General features: G+C 37.6%; 1 protein-coding gene across 1 annotated transcript; it reads left to right on the top strand.

Moving 5' to 3' along the window:
* Positions 1-368: 368 nt before the first annotated feature.
* psmd2 (proteasome 26S subunit ubiquitin receptor, non-ATPase 2) lies at positions 369-12,454 on the top strand. Its single transcript, XM_055027761.1, has 21 exons — positions 369-565; positions 1,500-1,556; positions 1,647-1,811; positions 2,326-2,447; positions 2,927-3,151; positions 3,255-3,413; positions 3,575-3,719; positions 3,904-3,964; positions 4,711-4,857; positions 4,977-5,083; positions 5,369-5,496; positions 6,244-6,331; positions 6,417-6,579; positions 6,698-6,799; positions 6,918-7,069; positions 8,703-8,786; positions 9,024-9,192; positions 9,407-9,501; positions 9,607-9,733; positions 9,858-9,976; positions 11,747-12,454. The coding sequence occupies exons 1-21, from the start codon at positions 449-451 to the stop codon at positions 11,927-11,929; spliced, it is 2,715 nt and encodes a 904-aa protein (XP_054883736.1). The 5' UTR covers positions 369-448; the 3' UTR covers positions 11,930-12,454.
* The last annotated feature ends 988 nt before the right edge of the window (positions 12,455-13,442 follow it).

The following is a 13,442-nucleotide window of genomic DNA, read 5'->3' as shown; positions in this document are numbered from 1 at the left end:
AGACGTAGGAATTTTCAGCTTCTTACTTTACATACAAATCACGTCAGCAATATATAACTTGCGAATACAGCTGATAACTGACATAACAATTTGAGTGTATTTTTGTACAAAAGTACTTGTTTTATCTTATAAAAGTGTCTTGTGTGTTGAACGTCTAGAGGTGATTAGTGGTTTCAATATCAGTCTTTGAGTCGAGTTTTGAGTAAATATTGCACGATCGATGCAATAATTGCTCATTAAATGTAAAACATCTCAATAACAAGGATGTAAACATTACATTCAATGTGAATTCCTATTTTTTTTAATGGCACGTTAAGTAGCACAAGCAAGCAAAGACATCTCTCCACTACACACAAGGGGCGCTCAAGGGTAAACACTCTGTACGGTCTTATCAGAAGAAGTCAATTACCAGTCGGCTCAGTTCCCTTGCTAACCGATAGCTACCACCATGGAAGAAGCAAAAAAGAAAGATAGCAAGCCTACAGAAAAGGGGGGAGAGAAGGATAAGGAAAAGGGACAGCAGTCCCCTGGGAAAGAAAAAGAAAAGAAGGAGGAACAAGAACTGGTAAGTTTGGGGAGCGTGGTGATTCATTGAAAATGTGCTAACTGGAAGCGCAGGGGCTGGAGCAGATATTTGCCTTAGTCACCGTCGCTTTGACAACACCGACAGAGCAGGCCATAGTCATTGGTATTTAATTACCAATCAAAAACCCCTTGGTTTTCTGAATTGTAAACATACCCCTTAAAATGTTAACACTAGTATGTACTTACAACAATAACAGGACAAATGACTGAAGTTCAAGCCCTTTAGCTACTGTTAGCCTAGCATTATCCGTCCGAGAGTGTTAGCTGTGCTACTAGCTAAACTTTACTGTATGACACAGCGGCTTGGGTCTAAACAATAACCCCACAGCAAAATGTGCTTCGTATTGATAGAACTGCATCTGTGACGAAGCTTATCTTAAGTTAAATTAAATGAACTGTGTCAAATTATTTAAAATTTAATGAACATATTGTCCTTAATTACTGCTTTGTTTATATATTTCCGTACGTGGGACTTGTAACTCCATGGCCATTTCCGAAATTACTGTTGTAGATTCAAAAGCAGCTTTGCAAACCTGAGTCATCCTGCCTTTTTGTGTTGTATAGAGAAGAGACTTTGTTGTTAGTTCACTTTCTTAAACTTTTACATTTTGCTGGCTTTGGTCCACAGAGCTTGTGATGTAGCTCCTAAGATTTTTATTATTTTTTTTTTATTTTTTTTAACAATATTGACATGCATGGCAAGGCTCAACCTCCTAGGCAGTTTATCTTATCATTAAGTAAAACTATAACTGACTGGATGCATTTTCTTTTTTCTGAACTGTGTCACTCTCCTGCATTAAGCACAATGGATACACCATTATGATGCTTTTTTTCTTTCTTTGCTTCTTTTGTAAAATGATCTTCTTAAATGTTTTGTAATAACATTTTTATTTAATTTTGTCACAATTTCTCAGTCAGAGGAAGACAAGCAGTTACAAGAAGATCTGGAGATGATGGTGGAAAGGCTGAGTGTGAGTGTCCCAATCTTCTTTTCTTTTGCATGTGTGTTAGGATGTCCAATCTTCAGCTGAGGATATTGTTTTTCTTGTTTTTCTCAACAGGAGAAGAACACCTCATTGTATCGTCAAGCGCTAGAAGAGTTGAGGCGACAAATCCGCTCCTCAACCACCTCCATGACCTCTGTACCAAAGCCCCTGAAATTCCTGCGTCCACACTATGGCAAACTAAAGGAAATTTATGAGCGCATGATCCCCGGAGAGAATAAGGCGAGCCTCGTTTTTACTTTGAAATAGGTTATATTTCATTCTAACATCAAAATGATGCCAATCATTGTTGTTTTGTGATTAACAATTGTTTTTCACCACTAGCAAGGGACGTTGAGCAAAGTTGCGTACAGTCTTGGTTTGAGAAAACAGCTGCATGTAAAACATGAGCCCTATTGCTTTCTTTGCATCTTCACAGAAATCTGATCTTATTTCTGAGAGATCATATGTGCAGGACAGAAGCTGATTGTTTAACAGGGTTGTTATTGATATTAAATGTTGGATGTAAAGCTCAACATCTAATAAACTGAGAACAGTGAGAGGAGATGGAGAGTACTAGTGACAACAATTTAAACTCTTATATATGTAATTAAATAGTAGTATTTGTGTGTGTAAAACAAAACAAAAAACAGGGCAATGATATCGGCTCTGAAATCTTTATGATGATGCTGCAGATATTGATACCTTTATACTTGAAGAGATCTCAGTAAATTATTTATTTCTGCTTTTGTTGCAGCGATTCTGTGCGGATGTGGTGTCTGTATTGGCCATGACCATGAGCGGGGAGCGGGAATGTCTGAAGTACCGTCTGGTAGGCTCCCAGGAGGAGCTGGCCTCCTGGGGTCATGAATATGTCAGGTAAATAAATAAATAATGTTCCCTCAGATATGAGTCATTCTATATGTAAAAACTTTCAGATGTTGTGATGTTTCTGTTTGCTTTTTTTTTTGTTTTATTCATCTGTGAATGAATAGGTAGTCATTAGAACACTTGATTATGTTGGAGATCACAATTGCATTTGTTTGGGTCAATAATAAAGTTGTGGTGTTTTGAAGAAGAAAATAAGAATTAGAAGAAATCTATTTTATCTTTTTCTATATGCAGTGTTTCAAAACAATTTGTTCTTAGTAATTTAAGTGTTGTTTCAATATGCATATATTAATATCAACATATTTATGTATTTTTAATCAGATATTTGACACTGCACATATGGCAAGAAAGTCTTGAGTTAAACACCTTGAAACAAGATTTAAAAACTTGGATTATTTGCACTTCTCTAGTCTTCCTTATGCAGTATAGAGTACAAGACAAGTACATTTTTTTTCTGTTTCTGTTAGGCACCTTGCTGGTGAGGTGGCAAAAGAATGGCAGGAAGTGGAGGAGAATGACAAAGCCCAGCAGGACACTTTGCTCAAACTGGTGAAGGAGATTGTGCCCTACAATATGGCCCACAACGCAGAGCATGAGGCGTGCGACCTACTGATGGAGATCGAGAGGCTGGACATGCTGGGGGACTACATCGATGAAAACGCCTACGGGAAAGTCTGCCTGTACCTCACCAGGTTAGCTGAGCTTTTCACCCTTTGCTCAGAAAATAGAGTTGATGTCAGAAATGTATGACTTCACTTTTGCATTCATGATTTTTTTTGTTTTTATTCCTTTTAGCTGTGTGAGTTATGTTCCTGAGCCAGAGAACTCCGCCCTGCTGAGGTGCGCTTTGAACATCTTCAGAAAGTTTAACCGTTACCCAGAGGCCCTGCGGCTGGCCCTGATGCTCAACGACATGGAACTCGTTGAAAACATCTTCACATCCTGCAAAGACATGTAAGGACACTGGACTTTTTGTTGTTGACCAACTGAAATATAACTATGCTATGAAAAACTAATAATCAAATGAACAGTTGTTATAATAGCTTTTTGTTGTGAAACCTCCCTGCCTTTGTGATTTGTACTAAATATGTAGTTTTTCTCTCCTTTTCATGCAGAGTCATCCAGAAGCAGATGGCTTTCATGTTGGGCCGTCACGGTGTCTTTTTGGAGCTCAATGAAGACGTAGAAGACTATGAAGACTTGACAGAGATCATGTCCAACGTTCAGCTCAACAGCAACTTCTTGGCCTTGGCCAGAGAGGTAGGAAATGTTTTATAAAACGTTACTGGCATTTTTCTTTGTATGTTTTTGGGAAGTGGTTTATCATTAGTTCCAAGAGAGCTTGATACTAAGAATTTGAAGACTGGTGTTGAGATCAGATTTTGTGCTAATCACCTTGTCTTTTTACGTTTGACTTTTATTTACGACAAAATGTTTATTCCAGCTGGATATCATGGAACCCAAAGTCCCAGATGACATCTACAAAACCCACCTGGAAAACAACAGTGAGTCTAATTCCCAGTATTTGATCAACTATAACAGAGAGACATGTTCACTGTTTTTCCTGCTTTAACTTTGCCAAGAACTGCAAACATTACACAACTTTCTGAAAACTGACTCATCAGCTAGTGCTACAAAATGTGTTTCTTTTGTAGAAAAATTAAAGAACCAGTTTTCTTGCAATGTCGAAGGGATGTTTTCCGAATGTCCATATTTCTGGAAAATGATGACAAAAAAGGAAATGTTTGTGGCCCAATAATGAGAACATTTGAAAAATATATTGTATCATTATTGTGGGCATTCCATCAAAATATTACATAAAACAATCACAAGAGCTTAATATTTTTTTCATGTTTGTTTTTGCCTTTTGGTTTAGGCTGTGTGTAAATTTCATGAAAGAAATTAATTATAAATGGTCCTGAAGCTTGTTTGACATTTTAAAAAAGAAATTGGCATGGCTCCTATGCATTTTAGATAAGTATGGAAAATAATCCACTAATTACTCCCTTCATTTTTTGCTCTTCCTTGCTTATTTTTCCAATTTCAAAATCAGCAGAAAATAGAAATGTTTTCCATCCAACACTATTCTGACCCTTAGCTTGAAAAGCCCTGAGAACTCTAGAATTTGAGTTATCAAGCATGAAAGTAATTGGAGTCGTGATTTAACAAGCTGCATTTCTTTTATGTGAACAGAATTATTTTTCAGTTGAACCCGCTTTGTGTTTGCTCACCTCTGTGTGACATGTGACAGGGTTTGGCAGCAGCGGCTCCCAGGTGGACTCGGCTCGTATGAACCTGGCCTCTTCCTTTGTGAACGGCTTCGTTAACGCAGCCTTTGGACAGGACAAGCTGCTCACGGATGATGGCAACAAGTGGCTGTACAAAAACAAAGATCATGGTAAAGGAACACACACCAACCATACATACAACATTTTTCACATTTGTTGTACTCCTAATTTTCTTTCGTAGATCCGTTGAGCTGCTGCTTGTTAATTTTTAAAAACTGAATGTCCTCAGGCATGCTGAGTGCTGCTGCTTCTCTGGGTATGATCCTGCTTTGGGACGTGGACGGTGGTCTGACTCAGATTGACAAATACCTCTACTCCTCTGAGGACTACATTAAGGTATAATGGGGCACATGCAATTGCTTATTGCGACAGGCTTAGTTTTAATTTTATTTATTTGAAAATTGACCTGAAAAGGGATTGAGGATTTTGACAAATTTAGTCTATAAAATTAGAACCTTTTAACCTACAGGTGGCATCAGGTCCAACTTCAAACAGCATGTCTGAATGTGGCTTAAACAGTCAGATTATCCTCACATCTACTTTTGACACTGCCTGCTCACCCGGGCTTTATGTCGGCAACTGCGTCATGGATAAACTGTCGTCTCTCTCTGTGCTCTGCAGTCTGGTGCGCTCCTGGCCTGTGGCATTGTGAACTCTGGTGTGAGGAACGAATGTGACCCAGCCCTGGCCCTGCTTTCGGACTACGTTCTCCATAACAGCAACGTCATGAGGATAGGCGCCATCTTTGGGTAAGGCTGTCTGTCTGTTGAGATTTTTATTTTTTTTTTATTATTGTTCTTACCAGATCAAATTTATTTATTTTTTGCCTGCTTTCTTTTCTAAAAAATCATTTACAGATGACAGAAAATAATTTTTAAAAGTGGCTATTATTTCAATCATCCCTGACCTTAATCAGGGGCAAGTTATGGGAATTTTTATTTAATTGTGCGAATAAAGTCATAATACGAGCAGAAAGATCTCGCATGATCGTTTCAAAGATGTGCTACTGATAATAATTTTGTGCCGATGTGTTAAAAGATTAGGTAAAACCTATACCAAAGTCTAACTTGGCATGATGCTCAAAATTCCTCATTTTATTTTTTTTTGATTATCTCAAATGATTCTCATGAAGCTGCTACTTTATTCTCCTAATATTACAACTTTATTCTAGTAATATTATGACTTTCCTCACAATAAAAAAATAAAAATCTTAGACTGGCCCTAATCTTCTGTCATAGAGTTGACATGGATTCAAAGTTCAAATAAATAAAAACTGCACAGCTAACAAGATGGTTGACCTTTGATGTGCTGACATCGCTCTAAACTATGGAAACTCCAGGAGTGCATTGGTGAAAAAGAATCCAGATTTTCCAAAAACAAAATCTTTAAAATAATAATAATTAATGGATAACATCAGTTTATCACCCAGCCCTTGCATAACATAGATGTACAGATTAATTTTTTTATTTTTTTTATTTTTTACTCTCCGCTTGCAGACTGGGTCTTGCTTATGCAGGCTCCAACAGAGAAGACGTCCTCTCCCTGCTTCTTCCTGTCATGGGAGACTCCAAATCAAGCATGGAGGTACAACTAAAAGTCAATTTAGACCACCGTTTATTTTACTGGGTATCAGTTCAGTACCGTTGAAGTGCTTGTGTAAAATGTGAAGGTGGTTGGCGTGACGGCACTGGCCTGCGGCATGATAGCAGTGGGGTCGTGTAATGGTGACGTGACCTCCACCATCGTCCAGACCATCATGGAGAAGAACGAACAGGAGCTGAAGGACACTTACGCTCGTTGGCTGCCTCTGGGTTTGGGACTCAACCACCTGGGTAAGCTCTCAGTGTGAGCAGAATAAAATGATTGAATGCAAACTGTGTAATATTTGCTGACTGAATCAGTTTTTCAAAGTACATTTCTGACTAAAGGGGGTCATTTTATTGTCCTCAGGTAAAGGGGAAGCAATTGAGACGACCCTGGCAGCTCTGCAGGTTGTTCCCGAACCGTTCCGTAGCTTTGCTAACGCATTAGTGGACATATGCGCGTATGCAGGTAAGCTTTCTTTTTTTTCTTGTTTTTTTTTTTTTTTTTTTACTGTGTGTTAATATGTGGGTACATATACCATATAGCAACTGATTAACCCTAAAACCCGGTGCTTCTGTCCCTTCAGGGTCTGGGAATGTGCTGAAAGTGCAGCAGCTTCTCCATATCTGCAGTGAGCACTATGAAGCCAAGGACAAAGACAAGGATGAGGACAAAGACAAGAAAGATAAAAAAGACAAAGACAAGAAGGAGACAGCTGCTGATATGGGCTCTCACCAGGTGCATATTTATCGATGTCATCTGTGATGTTGAACACCAAATCTGATGTTTTCAATCAGCATCGTTTTACGATTTCGTCATTATTTTGGGAACTAAAGTTCTGACAGTTTTGTTCCAAAGTGTTGTGTATGCTCTGTGCTCCCTTACTGCTGGCTGCAGTCTCCTTGTGTTTTTATAAGTCAGGGTTTTTTTGTCTCCTCTTATTGTATCACTGTAGGAAAGGTGTCTTTTTTTAGCATAGTTTTTAGGTAATGGGGAAGTGCTGAAATAGCAAATTTTCCCCACACCAAGAAACATTAATTTATAGGCACGAAATAGATGAGAGTTTTTTGACATAGTGTTAGGACTGTTTTACAAACAGTATAGGCATAAATAAAAGTACAGACACTTGCCAAAAATTATTTTTTTCTAAATTGGTCCTCTGTAATATAGTATTTCCTACAAATACGAAGATTTTTAAATGACAACAGAGTCTGTCTAACTTGTTGATCTATCAATGATTTGATTATTCTAGTCATAGGATAACGTCTCTATAGATGAGAGGCATCACTACTGCTTGATTTCAAAAGTTACTTCCACACATCTCTAAATATTTCTTGTTGTATGTTGTGTCTTTAGTGTTCCAGTCAAATTTCCCTCCCATTTGTGTGTTATTGCTCCATTCTTCCTTTGATAAAGAAACATCAAAGAATATGTCATGATTTCCTCATTAGGAACTCATATGAGCAACATTTTTATCTTCCAAGTTGTGCTATTTCCTGCTGATAGAATAAAATATTAACAAATGCAAAAGTTACTTCCCACTTTATAAGTACACAAATGCACCATGATCAGAAGTGATAGAGATGAAGCTGACTATATTTCTTATCTCAGAAGGAATATTTGACTTCAGGCAACAAATCTAAGCGGCTCTTTATCAGACATTTTCACACTTGAGCGGCCACATAAGAAAGTGACAGGATTGAGTTCTTGAATCATCCCCATTCATAGTATGATTCAAAGCATAGAACAAGGTTCTCCTTTGTGTGTGTATGTGTTATCAGACCGGTTATTGGTGCTTTTCACAGCCTCCAGCATCCTTGAGGGGGACTGTTGAAGCAAGCGGCTTTGCCTATCAATCTGCTTCAAAGTACTGTCTCACATAAAGCCGCTGGCTGCTGCTTTGGCCTCTAAACGTACATACACCCAGCTACAAGTATTATACCACCTCCTGTAAATCTAAAATATACATTTAGATTTATAGGAGCTTATCGAATAGAGTTTGAAAGTTCTGTTCTGTACATAGAGCGTTTAAGCCTGGCACACATTAAGATTTAAAAAATTCACATGACTGGTTACTGCATCACAATTACATTAGAAAGATCCAAATGACATTGATTAATTCACAGTGAATAGTGGATATTAGTGTGATTATTACTGGGGTTGTATGGGGAAAAGAGACAGAGGAGAAGAAGATAAAGCTGCAGAAGTGCTCATGAATGCGTGAACGAGTCACACTTTGGTCATACAAGCAATCAAATAAAAAATATTAAGACACTACTTTATATTTTTTGGACACCATCTTTGGTTGTTGGAACTGTAACTCAGGAGTTTCGATAAGAAAGTTTATGTTGACTTGTTTCTCTCTTTTCAGGGGGTTGCTGTTCTCGGCATCGCCCTGATTGCGATGGGAGAGGAAATTGGTTCGGAAATGGCTCTGAGAACATTTGGACACCTGGTCAGTTTTATTTATTTTTTCATAACTTCTTCTTTTTACATTGTCTGTTCTATTATGTGGCTCTCATTTCTGCCAACACCTGTTTAATCTTTTGGTCAAAACTTCACTTTTCTTCCACCATAATTTCATTTCGGGATAAGTCTATGGGCTGCTGTTTTTATCAGTTTAAACCAGACAAATAATGTTGCAACTTTTTGTTCTTACTGATGCCTATGTTTTCATGTTTCACTGCTGCAGCTGCGCTATGGAGAGCCCACCCTGCGGCGAGCCGTACCCCTGGCACTCGCTCTCATCTCCGTGTCCAACCCTCGTCTGAACATCCTGGACACCCTCAGCAAGTTCTCTCATGATGCTGACCCAGAGGTTTCCCACAACTCTATCTTTGCCATGGGCATGGTGGGCAGTGGTATGTGTCAGCATGATTTAGTGTTTAAAAAATATTAGAATCTGATTTTAGCATGGAATATTATCTGTGAAATCATGTCTTAGACTTTCTTTTAATCCTTAACACGTCTTACAGAAAATACCTCTTAATACAGCTACAAGTTGGTTCTTTTTCATTTTCTTACATAAAGTCCCTTCAAAATGTCATACAGTCTGAATTTAATTTCTGTCTTTAGGCACAAACAATGCCCGCTTGGCAGCCATGTTGCGACAGCTGGCCCAGTATCATGCTAAAGATCCCAACAATCTCTTCATGGTCCGACTGGCACAGGTGTGTGGCACAACAACGTGAAGCCTTCATCAGACGTTAGTGGACTTCGAGGAAGCTGTGTATGTGTGAATATCTATTGAACCTTTGTTGTTGATGCATCCACAGGGACTGACTCACCTGGGCAAAGGCACACTCACACTCTGTCCCTACCATAGTGACAGGCAGCTGATGAGTCAGGTTGCCGTGGCCGGACTGCTCACCGTGCTCGTTTCCTTCCTTGACGTCAAGAACAGTGAGTTTATTTTTTCTCTATTGGTTCTCCACACACATTTGTTACTGTATTGGCAGTGGAAAATTCAATATTTTGTCAGTCTTCTGTGTTAATGAACCCATGTTGTTCATTGTGTGCATTCCAGTAATCCTGGGCAAGTCTCACTACATCCTCTATGGCCTGGTCGCTGCCATGCAGCCCCGTATGCTGGTTACTTTCGATGAGGAGCTGCGACCGCTGCCTGTGTCTGTTAGAGTTGGACAGGTAAAGACAAGAATAATTAGCCTCTTGTAAACCAGCCAAAAAAATGTTTTCAAATTGTAAAAATTTTGAAAGGGATGTAATCTATTTTAGGGACGATGCTAGTTCAAGTTGATCTTCAGAGGAGATCAAACAGCTTCTTATTTAGTTGGTCTTTAATTTCAGGCAGCATAAATCAGTTTCACTGACATTTAATCTTGCAAAGCAGCGTAGTTAATTCTGAAGGCAGTTTGTTACATTTTTAAATACTTGTAAAGCAAAGTATTGCTTTCTCTCCACTAGAAAATTATGAACAACTTTGTCTTTCCTGGCAAATAAAACTCCATCATTGTTGTAATGTTTGCAGTGTTACTAAATTAGGAAAAGACATGCATGTATGAATACAAGAAACCATAGTATATTGTGAAATATAAAGATGTGGAGTATTAGTTTGGCACAGTAGCAGAAATGTAGCAAACAAAATTATTAACCTTTTAAATTATTGACCCTTTTGTATGGGTTTTGAAGAAACCTCATAAAATTTCAACAAGAAACCTTCTGGAGATGTGCAGTTAGCTCAGATGTGATTGTTTGCAAGCAATGGCAAAAACAAATGTTCAGTGTTATTGATCCAGTATCAGTAACGTAAAGCAGACTTCTTTGCAACAAGATTTTGTCAAAAGGCAGCTGCAGGTCTCTTCTATAATACCTTGATCATGCATAAGTTCTTTAGATTTTTATTTAGTCTTTTTTTCTGTGAATCATAAGTAGTGATTTAAATTTACTTATATTGATGGTTAGTTGAAACTATGATTATGGTGTAAAATGTTAAGATTTAATCAATGTGGGAATATGATGTAATTGTGAATTTGTAAAATGATGGACCAATCAGGATGAACTTGTCTTCTGACATTCTTACAACTACTTTTAGCCAATTCCAATTTCCCATTAAAATTCTGATCTTTTTTTGTATTCATTATTCATAATAACTTTAATAAAAAAAATAATGATTATTGGTCAAATAATCATTAATTATTTGCATTAGAAACATAATTTAGATCATACTGGATGTGTTAGAAAACAGTTGACATAAAACATGTTTTTTATTAACAGGCTAAAGGATTTTTATGTTGGCAATTCAAAATGTCTTTGGCCTTTTATATTAGCTATTGGTGTGGTTATATATTATACAGCAGTCTTTTTGTTTGTTACCTTCAGAGAATCTTTATTCCCAAAAGGCTTAGAGAATGTTTCACAATACAAGTCAAAAGCTCCAGTTTTCAACTTTGCTGTTATCTGTTGAAGAATACTGATCTTTCCTGAATAGCATTTCAAACAAAGAAAACTTTTCTTTTTATATAGTTTTTTTTTTTTTTTTTTTTTTTGCTTTTAGCTATATTGTTTCAGATTTCAACAATAGCTAACATCTTAAATCAGTAACAGCATCCAACTAAAGAGTGCTGTTGTTGGTGCTTGGGAATAATGTGTGCTGGTCGGGGGGAAAAAGAGTAAATATCTGCCTACTTTTTTTTTATTGAGCTTCTAGATATCACTTTCTGTTTTGTAGTACTTTCTATTTTAATCTGAAACTAAACAAATCCCTCCTATGGACAGAGCTGTTCTCCTGCTGGTTTAAATAAAATAAGATATTTTTTTGGTATCAAAATCTGTGACTTCTCATTCAGAAGCCTTTTCCAGCTTCTAAACTTGATATACTCTAACCTTTGGACAGTGAGGATGGAAGAAAATGAAAATTAATAGCATGTTTGTTGTTTTTTTTTTCCCCCTCCACAGGCTGTAGATGTCGTAGGCCAGGCAGGCAAACCCAAGGCCATCACAGGTTTCCAGACTCACACCACACCGGTGCTGCTGGCTCACGGAGAGAGGGCGGAGCTGGCCACAGAGGAATACCTCCCCGTCACGCCAATCCTGGAGGGATTTGTTATCCTCCGCAAGAACCCCAACTATGAGACCTAGACTGCACCCGTTTTCTCTGGCCTTTCCTTGTGTCTGAGGGTTGTTCTTCGAGGCTATTGGCAGTTGTTGTTTGGTTGTTGATTGCATTGCTGAAAGGACTCAAAACAAGCCTATCACCATTTGTTGTCTGTGGCCCAGCTCCAGCACTCTTTAACATGGATGGGGTGTGTTTGGTTGGAGCGCTATAAAAGGGAGGATAAATTGGAACCTCATCCTTTTCAACCTAAGTGGTTTTCACAATGCTCTAATTTTGATCCACCTCCTCCTCACATGCTGACTCAGTTCTTTGACTAATCTGGGATCATTTTATTGTGATGGAACCCGTTTGTCACTCTTCTGTAAAGTTTTCAGTCATGAATAACCGATCCTGATTGAACATCAGGTATTTTCATCAACAGACATCTTGGCCAACATTTGTAACTAGAGCATTTAAAGTTATGTATTCTACATCACTTTTGTTTTTTCTTTTGTTACAGTGCTGTAAAAGGTTAAATCAACAATAAAAACAGCTCAATGGAAATGTAATGACTGTGAATTTGTAGTTTGTTATATAAGCTTTTTTTAAACCATTTCTTTCATCAGTCATAATTGTCCAGGATCATATTCACAATTTAAACATTTCTCTAACTATGAGACCAGAAAGACTTAAAGAAGGGCAGAAAAACCAAATGAGATGGATTAGCTGTGCTTGTCAATGTGTTGTGTCCAGGTCATGTTAAGTATTATTTCTGCTTTCTGGATATGGAGTTGTTTGCATTTCGAGACTGTCACAGAGTAACAGTTTTTCGTCAGGGGTATTTTCAGACGAGTTTCAAGACTGGCTGCTACTGATGATCCTTCCTACCCACAGACAGAATCACCATCCACAAGTCTTTAGAGGTACTTTTTTTGGTAGTACGCTGTAGTAGTACTACAGCGTACTACCACTACTAGTCCTTAAGGCATTTTGTTTTCCTATAGGATAAACTGTTTTTGAATTTAGTTGAATTCTCAAAATTCTATGTTGCACTACTTAAAACTGCATTAATCAGTTTCACTGCTTAAAATTGAAACTGGTATCTTATGTAAATGGATAAGGTGTGTTTTGAGTTATGATGCATTATGTTATTCAAACTATTTGGGAAAAATATTTTCCAAATATTTTTGTGCATTTTTTTTAGGATAAAACAAGATTCCATTCCACTCATCCCAGAGGAGAAATAAAAGAAAAAACTAAACATGACTAAGGTATTTACTATTTGGAAGACACGGCAAAAAAAAGAACAGCAACAGTATTAATATTGTTTAATAGTGCATTGATTTTTGAACTCCATGCTTTTTGTTTGATCCATCTCAACTTATTTATTTTTTTTATTTTAGCACTAGCATTAATAAATCAAAGAATGTAATTGTACTAACTATTGGGTCTAGACAACTTTAAATTCATGCTGCGGTGGACTCATGGTTCTGAAATCTGATCAAAATGCAAAAACTTGGTCTATAAATGCCACAAAACCAGTGGAACCTCCAGATA

This window comes from Poeciliopsis prolifica, unplaced genomic scaffold (assembly GCF_027474105.1).
Source record: "Poeciliopsis prolifica strain line A6 unplaced genomic scaffold, Auburn_PproV2 SCAFFOLD004, whole genome shotgun sequence".
In the NCBI taxonomy this organism is placed as follows: domain Eukaryota; kingdom Metazoa; phylum Chordata; class Actinopteri; order Cyprinodontiformes; family Poeciliidae; genus Poeciliopsis; species Poeciliopsis prolifica.
The sequence above is the reverse complement of the archived record's forward strand: the minus strand, read 5'-3'. Positions and strand labels throughout refer to the sequence as shown.

Bases quoted from the DNA above. Each gene is read 5' to 3' on its own strand.
- psmd2 (XM_055027761.1), top strand. From the start codon at position 449: ATGGAAGAAGCAAAAAAGAAAGATAGCAAGCCTACAGAAAAGGGGGGA. The intron at 6,332-6,416 runs GTACAACTAAAA...TAAAATGTGAAG, and splicing joins ACTCCAAATCAAGCATGGAG to GTGGTTGGCGTGACGGCACT. The intron at 6,580-6,697 runs GTAAGCTCTCAG...TATTGTCCTCAG, and splicing joins TTTGGGACTCAACCACCTGG to GTAAAGGGGAAGCAATTGAG.